The 12,641-nt window shown below is 37.4% G+C and overlaps 1 protein-coding gene across 3 annotated transcripts in view; it reads left to right on the top strand.

Moving 5' to 3' along the window:
* Positions 1–12,641, top strand: part of fhod3b (formin homology 2 domain containing 3b) — a 93,334-nt gene that overhangs the window by 65,068 nt on the left and 15,625 nt on the right. For 2 of the 3 annotated variants that reach the window (XM_055047561.1, XM_055047560.1), the window contains exons 6-16: positions 3,829–3,923; positions 4,431–4,542; positions 5,510–5,604; positions 6,434–6,577; positions 6,684–6,931; positions 8,619–8,717; positions 8,840–9,010; positions 9,925–9,984; positions 11,294–11,386; positions 11,513–11,647; positions 12,003–12,053. In XM_055047561.1, coding sequence (XP_054903536.1) covers positions 3,829–3,923; positions 4,431–4,542; positions 5,510–5,604; positions 6,434–6,577; positions 6,684–6,931; positions 8,619–8,717; positions 8,840–9,010; positions 9,925–9,984; positions 11,294–11,386; positions 11,513–11,647; positions 12,003–12,053 — 1,303 coding nt within the window. The remainder of the gene's footprint in view (positions 1–3,828; positions 3,924–4,430; positions 4,543–5,509; positions 5,605–6,433; positions 6,578–6,683; positions 6,932–8,618; positions 8,718–8,839; positions 9,011–9,924; positions 9,985–11,293; positions 11,387–11,512; positions 11,648–12,002; positions 12,054–12,641) is intronic. The other variant, XM_055047562.1, reaches the window with a different exon arrangement.

Raw genomic sequence — 12,641 nt, 5'->3', positions numbered from 1 at the left:
TTGGAAAGTGGATGCTAATGTGCAGAAATGAGGTGTACTAGTAAATTTATTCATCAGGTCTGTTTTAGGTAACTTCAGAGATTAAACAAAAATAATCTAAGTAAATAGCAAACAACAAAAAAAACTCTTAAAATCATAACATGATTTATTTGAGGGAAAGGTCACTCTGAACAAACTTGACCCCATGCTAAATTAACTTAAATTATACATATTTTATCTCAAATTGTCTTGTCATAACTACCAAACCCGAAAAATCAATTATTTATCTAGCGTCTCTTAGTAATCTTTTTTTTTCCTTTTAAAGTCTTAGAGTTAAGCTGTAATTTGATCAAATATACAGTATGTTCATGGGTTTTTATTGCTGTATGCGGCTAACAACAGCCCTGAAGGTCAACCAGCACTATTGCCAATCCCCAGGAAGAGGCAAGCCATGAAATATAGCTTAAGAAAACACTATAAAGCTCTGCAGGGCTGAGAACTGAGACGTTTTCCATAAGTTCATTACCACAAGCAACCCGTTTCACAAATTAGTAGTCATAAAGTCTTCTGTCAGTATATAACTCGTACTCTGAACATTTAATAAACTTTGTTTCCCTCAATGATTAAATAAAGCACATTTTAAATCAGCATAGTTAGTTTAATCTATCTTTTACTTCTGCAGAATTTCTTTTTCTTCTGATTATAGAAAGATAACCAAACCAAACTATACCTGTAGAATTTTTTTCTGGATCTTATCGTAAAGCAAAAAAAGCTTCTGAAAATATGGAGTGCTAAAATTAAAAATGTGAGTCCAGCTTCTCAGTAAAGCAAAATAAATAAGATAAGGGGCTTTAACTTGCATTAGTCTGGATGGAGAACTGGCCTGTAACCAAAATTCCTGGAAAAATGGATGTTGTGCCCTAACAAGCCAGCTTGGCTGACCCATTTCATTTAAAATGCAAGAGAAACCAAAGTGGTAAATGCAAGCAACACATCTCACTGGTTAGCTGATTCTTTAAAGGTAAACTTTGAGTTTTTTGTTGGGAATCTACATTTGACTCTGCTCACTTGAGATGGTCCAGCCTCCCAGACCTCAGTGTGCTTCTCACCTCAGCAGTGGTCATGGAGCTGCCCTTCCTGCACATTCCTGAGGCTGTGGAAGATAATTACTGTGGTTTATGAGAGGGAGAGGCCCAGAAGAAACACTTCCATCAGACCTTGGTTGTTTAAGCTTGGAGTTCTTTCTCAATTCTAGGTCAGTTTATATCTCCCACAGTTCATAGGTCTGCAGTTACCTTTTGAAGTTTTAAATCAATCAATCAAAAAAGGAAAAAAAAAGCTTTCCACTGAGATAAAATGACTGATCAGCAGAGACAAAGCTTCTCATTAAACACTGTCACAGAAGCTGGATTTCAGTAAAATGTAGGACATCTTGCCTGAAAGCTTAGCTTGATGTTACATTAACCGTATACATCCTTTAATGCAACTACTATGTGTCATTGGAAGCTACTCCTTAAAATTTCTCACATTTTCACACACATATTACAACAACATACTTCAATGTATCAATAACTCGAAGCAATCTTCTGGGTTTCCTTTGGTAGAAATGTTTTGCATTACTTTGAATCATTAATGGTTGAACAGAGTTGCTGTGAGATTTATTGGAGAGATTAGTGACTAAAGATGACATCATGACTAAAGTTGTGGAAAAGTTTAGAGTTTAGATTATAAATTGATATCACAACCATTGGACATCCTTTGGTGCACCGTTCAACCCATCGTCCGAAAATGAAGAAACAACTACTGACCTACCAGTACATGGCTATCCACCTAAAACTTAGACTAGAAACTGCAAAACACTTGAGACTAAGTTGGAGGTTCTCCCACGATCCTCTAATTTGGAGGATCGTTAAGACCACCATCTTCAACACGCAGTCAGAACTAGACTGGTTGAGCTCAAAGCTCATTCATAGGCGAGAATGACCCAAAGTCCAAAACTGAATCCAATTTAGCTTCCATAGACTTATGATATATAAGTTCCCACAGGCTCTTCATTCGTTCTGACAGTTGGGGCTAATTTGGAAAAGGGAAAAAAAAAGACTAGGCACAAATTTCCATCTTAACACTTGCAGCTGTCATTCCAGCAAGAGGTTGTTCCACAAACTATTAATTCAGGGAGAGTTGAAGGAAAAAGGAACATTATAGCCTAGATTGTCTTACACCGAATAACTATTAGATGTAGGTTAGTTTGCCAAAGTGTACCAACTCTATCTGCTGTCTGCATTGGTAATCATTTAGAAAGTGATTAGACAATTTCCTCTCTGTGCTTGTAGATATCCTTAAATTGAAGGGCAATACAGTTTACTTTAAACGGTTCCAATGTCATTTCACCATGACTGTTAACTCATGTGGTTTGTGGAGCTTTACATTAAATTGCACATAAGTGACCTCCAGCAAAGAAGGCTTTCATGAAGCAGTACTGTTGATATGTGAGGAAAAAGGTAATGTTTATGTGGGTTCTATTGTGGTTTCTAACAGTTTGCATATATTTTGCTTCTCACTGAATAAAATCCATGTGCCATACATTCGTTCTCGTTTTTCTTTTACTTGGCTTCATGTTTAAGCCAGAACTTCAGCCACTTTCTATCAAATTTTCTTTTTTTTTTTTTTTTACTAATGTCTTATGATAACATGTCAGAATGATCTGAAAGGTATTTCATTTTGTGGCTACCAGATAAAGTCTCATCTGTCAGCAGCTTTGTGTAATGGCACTTTTAAAAGCCTCATTAAGGCCACCTCTGTTTTCTCACTCCTGTTTGCTCTGGACATTCCTCAAAAACCACAGAGCACTTCTGCAGATACCTTTTACAGGTGCCTGCAAGAGATAAAGGTCTGCACTGTGACCCTATTGCAGGTATGGATTTGAAAAGAAACATGCAGGCTCGGCTGTTCCTGTATTTGTTTGTTGATGAATTTAGTTTTGTTTTCCTTGCTGCAGAGCATGCAGCAGAAATTAACCGTTAAGTGTGTTTTCGTCTGACATGTTGGGACGAACTGACCCCTTATTGACAAAAGATGAAATTCTGCGGCTGCTGCTCCAGAGAGCCATTAGCATGCACATCCACACAGAGATATGGATCCATGCTCGCTCTCATGCGTGATGTACACACAGCAGCTGCACCTGGGAATTTTGGCTTATCTACAGCAGATACATGATTTTCAAACCCGCCATGAGAAACGCAGAGGGAAATGTATCATAACTGCAGGCTTTTAGCAGGTCTCATGAGAAAGTGTTTTAAACTGCGGAAGAAATGATTACATTGTTCTATTTTTGAGGAACATTAAATATTTCTTTTATTTGGTCATTCACTTTGGGATTCTATTGATATTAAACTAAGAACTTCTATATTTCTAATATATATACATATATATTTTACTGTAACATCCCAATTTTACATGGCAGATTTTGCAGACATGTCTATAATTTTGCAGCAAACAATCTTTCTGCACCAAGTTAACATGCAGCAAAATGGCATTTTCTCTACTACTAGACAAAAGTTATTAGCCTATCTAACTTTGGTCATAAACATTTTGATCTTTTTTCTTCTGAAGTCTGGCATTTACTAGTGAAGCCTCCCTCATGCCGACATACTTAGGCGTGACAATACTGACAATATGTTGTCTCAAGTTGATTTATTGATTTTGTAGACCTTTATGTCAATGGTCGGACTGCTTTCACATGAAGTGTCAAGTAAAGAGTCATTCTTTTCAATGCCTGTACAAACATTGATCAGTAACTAGTATTTTTTGTTCTAATCTAATTTGTTCTCTGCTCTTTTCTCTCTGTAGCTTTAGGCCAGATAATGCTGTACGTGGATGGGATGAATGGCCTCATATCTCACAATGAAACAGTCCAGTGGCTTTACACCTTGGTTGGCTCAAAGGTAAAAATAATTTAACTATTAGCTCTGAAAAGATCTCCACTCCCTGCAGAGATGGTAAACTCTGTAATGTCATTGCAGCAGTCTCAGCCAGGTAATCTTATCAGAGCACTTAAAAACAGATTGAATCATGATGTCCTAATCGATTCAACCCTTTCCTGACACTGTGGTGCTTCAGCCCCCTTGTGGCCAAATTGCTTGAGGAAAGATCTTGTTTTAACCTTAGATCTTATTTGCCAGCTATTTTGTGTAAATTATGAGAGAATACTCAGCTGTTTCTTTGTTGCTTCAAATGAAAAATGGCCTATTAGATCCATCATAGATCTGTTTGTCTAATGGATATATATATATATATATATATTATATATATATATATATATATATATATATATATATATATATATATATATATATATATATATGTCTAAAGTTGATTTTAGAGCTATCATTGTATCAATATTGAGCTGCCCTCTTGAATTCTGTATTTATGCCTTCTGTCTATTTTAACAGTTTCGTCTGGTGGTGAAGACGTCCCTCAAGTTGCTGCTGGTGTTTGTGGAATACACAGAAAGCAATGCTGCCCTCCTAATAAAGGCTGTGAACACTGTGGATACCAAAGGAGGTATCAGAAAGATTTAAAAAAGGAAGAAATTGTAGACTGAACACATTGTTATCGGTGAACTTTGAACAGACACATTTCTATAGTTTGTCCTTACATTTTTCCTTTCACCTTAGTTTAATAGTACAAAAATTACTGAATAAAACAGAAACTGATATCGCAGACTGCTGATAATTTGCACAGTAGTAGATTTATGATTAAGAGTGTTTTTAGTAGCTTTAGCAGCAGGAACACAATGCATAAAATGACAATGATGAGAGAGCCAATAATCCGCAATAAATCTTAAAGCCAATTAATGCACTGTCTTTTTAAGCTGAAGACATTTGGTAGAAGCTCCCAAATGTTTCTGTATAAATGTTTTGTTTATACAGAAAAACACAATAAAATAAGGAATCTTAAGGATGTTACAAGCCCCAACTCCTATTTGCAAACCGAATAATTGCTTTGAAAGAAAGATTTTTAAAAAATGTAATATATTTCAAACTGATGAGAAAAAAACAATGGAGGTGATTATATGAACTGCTCCTTGTTCAAAAAACTGCATCTAACGTCTTAAGTAAGTTTTATCTACTCACTTTAAAAGCTCTGCATTGTCTTGTGAGAAAGCAGTGGGGCTGGCCTTCTGTGTGGAGGGGTCAGATATCTGTCAGTCTCACCTCAGTGAAACCATTGATACAGAGAGTCACAGGAAGACTGAACATGATTCCCTGAGCTGCAGATGAGAAGACATAGCTGACCCAAAGGCTGAGCACAATAGAGATAACGGTCACCAATGCTCTTTTTTTTTTTTTGTGGCTGAAGCTACAAAATATTATTTTTTCATTCTTTGTCGGACTTGTTTTTAGACCATTTTTGCCCTATAAGATGGGCAGATGGCTTGATCCAGATTTTTTCTCCACTATCTTTGTAAATGTTAAGATGTTTTTGTTTGGGTCTTATATATTATCCCTTGCATGTTTTGGTGGCATAGGTAAAAAACTTTGGTCAAATGTCATGGAAATCCTGGAGGAGAAAGATGGAGTGGATACCGAGCTGCTGGTGTTTGCCATGACGCTCATTAATAAGGTACGCAAATACAGCCTTCATTGTTATTACAAAAACATTAGTTTTCCTTATGTGTTTCACCACCTCCTCCTAGTGACAGATTTTGATCAAATGTTAACATTTACAGGAATTATCAAAATGAGGACAGAGTTTGTGTTTCCTGCAAAAAAGCATTCAGTCTATAATGAGATAAGACTTGTCTGTGCACAACCTCTGTCAGATTATATCAGATGACAAGAATAATAAGGGATTCTCCTTTAGTTTCGACGACCATGACCGTCTGTTTGTTGTTTCTCTCTAGAAATATCTCTGGATTGCGTTTTCTTGTATTTGAGCAACAAGAGATCTGGCCTTCTTTCAGTCAGCTGTTCGGTTGTCTGCATTAACAGGCGGAGAAAAAGCAGGATTGGGCTCCAACAGCAAAATTTTCTGGCAGCTCATTTGTAGGGCTTTAAACTCCATCTATTCATTTTCTTACACCCGTATCACATTTTGGTCGGGAGGGATGCTGGTGCATATCTCCAGCGGGTCACCCTGGACAGATTACCGTTCAGGACTTTAACCTGTAGGAGTGACTGTCATTCATTTCTCTATGATAACAGATATTAACTTTTTAAAACCTTTGTTTACCTCAACTGTTAATGTAGACTACTTCAAACAATTTAAGTACTGTTGCTCTTTTCTCGTCTGTCAAATGACTCTTGAAGATACAACTATTCCAATTTCAACTTCAGTTCCCAATAAATGTGACTTAATATATTAATAGAAACAAGTCTGACAAAGTAGCAAATATCCCTAACATGTTTCTTTCATTTAGTGGTTTGTTTCAAACCGACTGTTTTTTTCTCAGACTCTGGCAGCCCTTCCGGATCAGGACTCCTACTACGACATGGTGGACTGTCTTGAGGAACAAGGTATTGAAGTGACGGCCCAGAGACATCTAGGCAGAAAGGGCACTGACCTTGATCTTGTTGAACAGTTCAACATCTATGAGGTAAGAAGTCACTCGCTGAAGACAAATACTACACCTCGACGTAGTGGTGTCGATTCATCACCAGTGTTTCTTCACTTTGCTAAACTTTAATGCCTTTTTGATGCAGACGATTCTTCGTCATGAGGATGGGGACGACGAAGCCCAGCTGCCTCCATGTGGCAGAAAGGACCGCCGCAGAGCTAGCGTCGGTGGTACCAATGAGAGACGGGGCTTGGAGAGAAGACGGAGCCGGAGACATTCGCTGCAGAACAACAAAGACCATCCTTCCAGCTCGGCATCTCCAAGCAACTCTTACTCCCTTTCCAGTAGTTTCCTTCCCTTTGGCGGCCAACGAGTTGAAGACATCAGCGAAAGGTGAGGCAAAAGGAGCAAAAGAAGGGAAAAGGTGAACAATGTTCCAGAAAAGGACATTTTTCTTGGTACACTTTGAAGATTTATAGGGCCGGTGTTGAGCAGATGCATTTTCTCCATCCAGAGATTATAATTTAAAGAATGAAATAGGAGCCTTCTGCTACAAAGTAAGATTATATTAATTTTCTTTATGTCAGAGCCTCTCTTTTGCAGCAGGTACCATGTATAAACTCACAATATAAGCTATCTGTGCTCTGCTTTATGTCATATTTACTTTAGAGAGACTGCCCTGACCTTACCTACACAGTTCCATGTGTTTTCATATCAAGCAAATCTTTATTACTAAAAGCACTCAGAATTCAAAACTGATTCAACTTTTTTTTATTGGACTGTGCAGTAAAAAGAAACCACTTTGATTTTGATGGTCTGTCTCATTAAGGTACAATGTTAAAGCAATTCAAAGCAGAATACCTACCCGTGTTCTCGACTGCACTCAGGTCTTCAGGTTTGCTAAATTCAATCCAGCAGGCCATTTGATACCAGCCTATCCTCTTCCACCCTACCACAGGAAATTCAGGCTCCCTTTGAAGAGCACAATTTTCCATATTGTTAATGAAATCCAGACAACCTGGAGGGATCCAAACAGCAAACTGGAGGAAGAGTTATGCGTGATCATCCCACACTGTCAAATAAACCAGACAAGATATTGTCTGCTGCTCTATTTCTGGTTATTTAATCAAACCTAATCATTTGATTTTGTCAAAATGCATCTCTTTAGTCCAACAGTTTTATATTTTTATAAAAGTGGGTCGCAAATGTATACAAACCCCTGAAAGGCAGTTTTTTACGAGATAAATAGATTTGTCCTTTACAATTCTTTTTCACCTATAACATGCTGTTTGTCATATAAATTAAACTAGAACAAAACAGTAAATGGAATAAATGTACCATTGTTGGATTAGTGTTAACACACTTAAACTAGAGTATTACCTTTGATTCAATTTCAGGCATTTTTGGGGGGCATATCAGTTAATTGGCTATATTTACTTTTTTGTTTTGGGTTGGCTGTAATTCAGACTAATTGCTTCCCGTTTTAGGTTAAGTATGATTATCAACATTTTTTATTTACTTATTTATTCATTTTTTCACTTTGTTTTATTTAAAAAATGTGTTTAAATTTAAAAGTTTATATTTATTTCCTCAGCATTGTGTAATATTGCCTTGTACATAACACAACATGACTTTTTAAATACATTTTACCTAACTGTCTATCATGAAAAAAACATTTGAAGCAGGTCTTATCTCAGATTCATTGTTTGCGTCACAAAATCCTTGCATTTTAACTTTTAGTGTCTATACTTTTGAGGGCTAATTGATGTTACATAATTTGTATTCACATGTACCCTTAGTTGTTGCATGTAAAAATCCATTGCTTGTTTTTATGATGTCATCCCACTAATTTTCTCAATCTGTTAACATCTTCCATTGCTTGTTGCTTTTCTGTACTAATGCCTATGGCGCTTTTTGTCTGACAAGCATGTTTTGTGTGTCTCATTTCTGTGCGTTGTCTCCCCTGGGCAAACCATCTGCGGTTTTGCATTGTCTCCTTCCAAATTTCCACTCCCCGCCTCCTGCCCACGGACATCCTCCCTTTCATCCATTCATCCCTCGGCCCCTCCTCTAACCACAGAGAAGAGGAAGAGGAAGAAGAGGAGGATGAGGATGAGGAGGCCGAGGCAGATGATGAAAGCCAACCAGACACTGAACCCTCTAGACAGGGCTCTCACAGGTATTTGAGGCCAGCCAAGCAGGATGCAATTGCCTCTTTTTTTCTTCTTTTAGCATCTTCCCTGTCTGATTACCTCACTCCTTCTATTTGGACTCCTGCTTTCTTGTATTTTGTCCTCCTAGTGTGGCTCCAGATGTAGCAGACACTCCTAACATGTGTTTGAACTTAAAGTGTATGACCAACCTCCTCCTTAAGGCCAGTGATCCTGCAGGGCAGAGAGACTTTCTCAGCATCAAGACCAGGACACCCTCTCCTGTGTCCGTTGCACCTAAAAAGAGGACCTTTAGTCCTTGGTGTGTTCCTTTCTGCCACCGTTTCCTTGTCTGGTGCTAGTTGGACAGGCTTTGCACATGCTCAGTAGTAGTCAGACTGGAACCCTTTTCATGTCCCTTCATTGGCTGAGTTAAACCAGACTCAGGTGTCTTTTAGATTTGATGAGGGACTTGCATTACAACTGGTTCATTACTCATTGTGAAGCACATCACCACTTAAGCCTGTATTTCTCCCAGTGAAACTTCAGAAAGCATAAAAGCACATCTAATGACACTATTATTTAAAATCTGCCCTCATTATTATACAGTTTAGCACTTTAAATGGCAGATCAGTTACACTGAATATATATTGTGTTAGTTCCCCAGTTCATGATACTTGCCAGAAAAAATGTTGAACCCATTTAGGTTCACTTGCATCCAATAGAACAACAGCCTTCTAGATATTTTCTTTCCTGTGGCATATTAGTATTATTGATTTATTGCCACAGTCAACTTAAAAGCAGGTCTTTTAAGTTGATGCGTTAGTATCAGTTAAAGCCAATCCAGGGAAATTTTGTTGAATTTGACCACTGATCAACGCATTGGTGTAATACCAGTCATAGTAGATTTTGTACTTTCTTACCATATCCCAGGTTAACTGCAGCTGATATTATTCCCTATAAAACATATTATAAACAATACACTTAAATTGAGAGTGATAGATGGTAACTTTATAGTACTGAAATTATACACAGTATGCTGTACTTTTTTTGCTTTCTAAGAAGCTCATTGATTCAATCTACAGACAAAGATGTGTTCTTCCTGTCTGCTTTGTTTTCTTGTGGCCATTAAACTCTATATAATCCATCTGCTCTCTAACTAACTCGACTGGATGGCTAACTGTTGGTCTTTTTCTTTCTGTCTTACTTCATCTTTTCTCTTGCTTCCATCTTCAGTCTGACAGATACTCCACCTTCTACAACTTACTCAGCCAGAAAGCCCTGCTGGGCTGAGAGGTAAGATCAGGAGTCAGCAGGTCAGGTGTAACAGGAATATATGGAAATGCTGACGCTAATTTCTGAAGTTTGAAACCTGGGACATTAAAAAATGTGGCTAGACAACTACTCAGTAAATTATAATATCATTCAACGCTTAATTTATTTCATTCATTAGATTCATAAAGCAAGAGTCAAGAGTAACCTTGATCACCATGACTTAGGAAAACCCAGTTCAATTTTCAGAAATTTGAATACATAAAAGCAATTAATTTTTGTCTTTTATTAGAAAGATATTGACCTCCTGTAAAGTTTGTCCATGTTCTGTAAAGCTACCTTTTACTTTGTCAAAACTCCTTCTGGATGAATCACTGCATTATTTTGATCTTCTATTAGCCTGTGACTATGTTAAGGTGTGAAAAAGGCCAAAATGCTTTCACTTTTTTTTCAGTTTGTCTGCATTGTTTCTTTTTTTCCCTCTTGGTAATACCGAGCACACTGATACCATGGCTATTATAGTGGACATTGGTATTTTTTGACAGTGATGGCAGGTGCCCCAGTCCTCATTGGCAATTAAATCAGTATCTCCATAAAGCTTGTCAGCATAGAAAAAGCATTAGAAAAAGCTTAATGCATTTTAATGCATTAAGCATTAAAATGTCCTGGTTGACAACTGCATGGACTGTGGACTTGACAAAACTCAGTAGACCAACAACAACAAATGATACGGTTCCTCAAATCCTCACTCACTGAGAAAATTTTGATTTGAACCTCAAGCAACTTGGGTTTTGTGCCTTTCTGCTCCTTTCTCCATGTCAGGGGGTCTTAATTCGATTTTCATGAAATGAAAAATTGACTTTCATGTGAAAAGATAACTTTGGATGACTGAAAAACTGTCCAGCTATTTCCTCCTCAGCCCACTCCGGATGCTACATGCAGGGGAAGCCAAAGCTAAAGCTCATATCCAGGATAAGTCTCGGTGGAGTGTCTCTTCAAGAACTCCAGTCACAGTTCATGCCTTAAAAATCTCAGCCAAACAGTTGAACCATTGCAGGGTTCAGGCAGCGTTTGAAATTTCTGAAAACTGAGTTAGTAAGCCATAATCCTCAAAACTAACAGAAGACACAACTTGTCACTCTGTGAGTCTCTAATGTAAAACACGAGCTTCACCTTTTGAAATAAATTACTGAATATTATTTCTAAACTGTGCAGAAATGTTGGTTTTGTGTCATGTCACTGATGTTATTATTATTATTATTATTTTATTTTATTTTTTTGGCAAAAGATAGGAAAGACAAACAACATTGAGTTGTTTCTTATTTCTCTCCAGAAAAATTTGTAACGGTAGACATCCAACTCCAACATCACCCATCCATCGCCTCAGTAACTCAACACCCTCTGCACCTGACTCCAAGTCTGACAGGTGAACACATCAACACACTTTGTATCTTTAGTGAAATTAGATGGCACTTGATAAAGGGAACACTCATTGCTTCTTGTTTATTAATGCCTTCACATGTTTTCCTTTTCTGTACGTTTTTACAAGCAGGACTGCAATCGGGAGCTTGCTGACATCTTCATACAGGCAACATCAAGAATCTCTGGCTTCAGAGAGAGAGAAGAGACGTCTGGAAAGAGAGGAGCGTCTGCAGAGGATTGAAAGAGAAGAGAGAAATCGATTCAAGTTAGTCTCGCCCGGCCTTTAGATAAAAGTCCCATGTTGAAGAGTGTGCACTGTTTCTTCACAACTGGCAGCTGAATATTGCAGGTGGCTCTTGTCTTAGCTTAGCTGAAGTGATCATAAATCTCTCCTGAGGCTGAGAAGAGCTGAGTTTTATTTATGAGGATAATTGCACGACAGGAATCCTATGTACAACATATGTTATCTGTACATGTCACGTCCTAGCCGTTTGCAGGCCATATTCCAGATCTTTAACATCATAGCAATCTAAGATTTCAGAATTCTTGCTGAGTATTATATACATCATTCAAGTACTAAATTGCCTTCTGTGAAGCTCAGTTGCTTTTTTTTCTCTCAGTCGTGATCATGTGGAAAAGAGGGAAGAAGCGAGACAAGTCAGAGAGGAAAGGTGAGTTCATTTTGTTTCTATTTCAAATGTTTTCCTGTGTTTCTATCCTGTTCTCAACTTCGAGATGCAGGTCAAATATTTGAAAGAAAGCCTAGAAAAAAACTCGGCATTAGCAAGAAGTTGCCAAAAATTCCTCACGGCAGTTTAAAAAAAAGGTGGATGTCATTTGTCATCATCCAGGTCTTGATTAATGGGATTATGGCCCCATTTTTCCATAATTTTCCTGGAATGAGATAGCGTAAATGGCTAATGTTTGCAGATACAATCAATGTTATATAAGGCTGTCATACTTCCAAAAATGTAATTTTTTCAGTGGCTGGGTGTTTTTAATTCAATAGTTTCCTGGGAAACATTTTACTCTGAAATAAATAACTGGACTAAACAACACCAAATGTAATTATGCAGTTAAAACTGGTTTGCAATTTTTGCACTGCAACAAGCAAAAGTACTAATACCACTTAAAACATTTTTCAAATTTTCTCAATGTATTTCATTTTGATTTTATGTCTTTTGGTTTGTGTTTTTCAATATAAAGTAATTATTCCTAATGTTGTTCTCAAAATAGCAAAATACCATTAATGACTACAT

This window comes from Poeciliopsis prolifica, unplaced genomic scaffold (assembly GCF_027474105.1).
Source record: "Poeciliopsis prolifica strain line A6 unplaced genomic scaffold, Auburn_PproV2 SCAFFOLD026, whole genome shotgun sequence".
Taxonomy (NCBI): Eukaryota; Metazoa; Chordata; class Actinopteri; order Cyprinodontiformes; family Poeciliidae; genus Poeciliopsis; species Poeciliopsis prolifica.
Note: the sequence above shows the minus strand (reverse complement) of the source record. Positions and strands in the feature narration are given on the sequence as shown.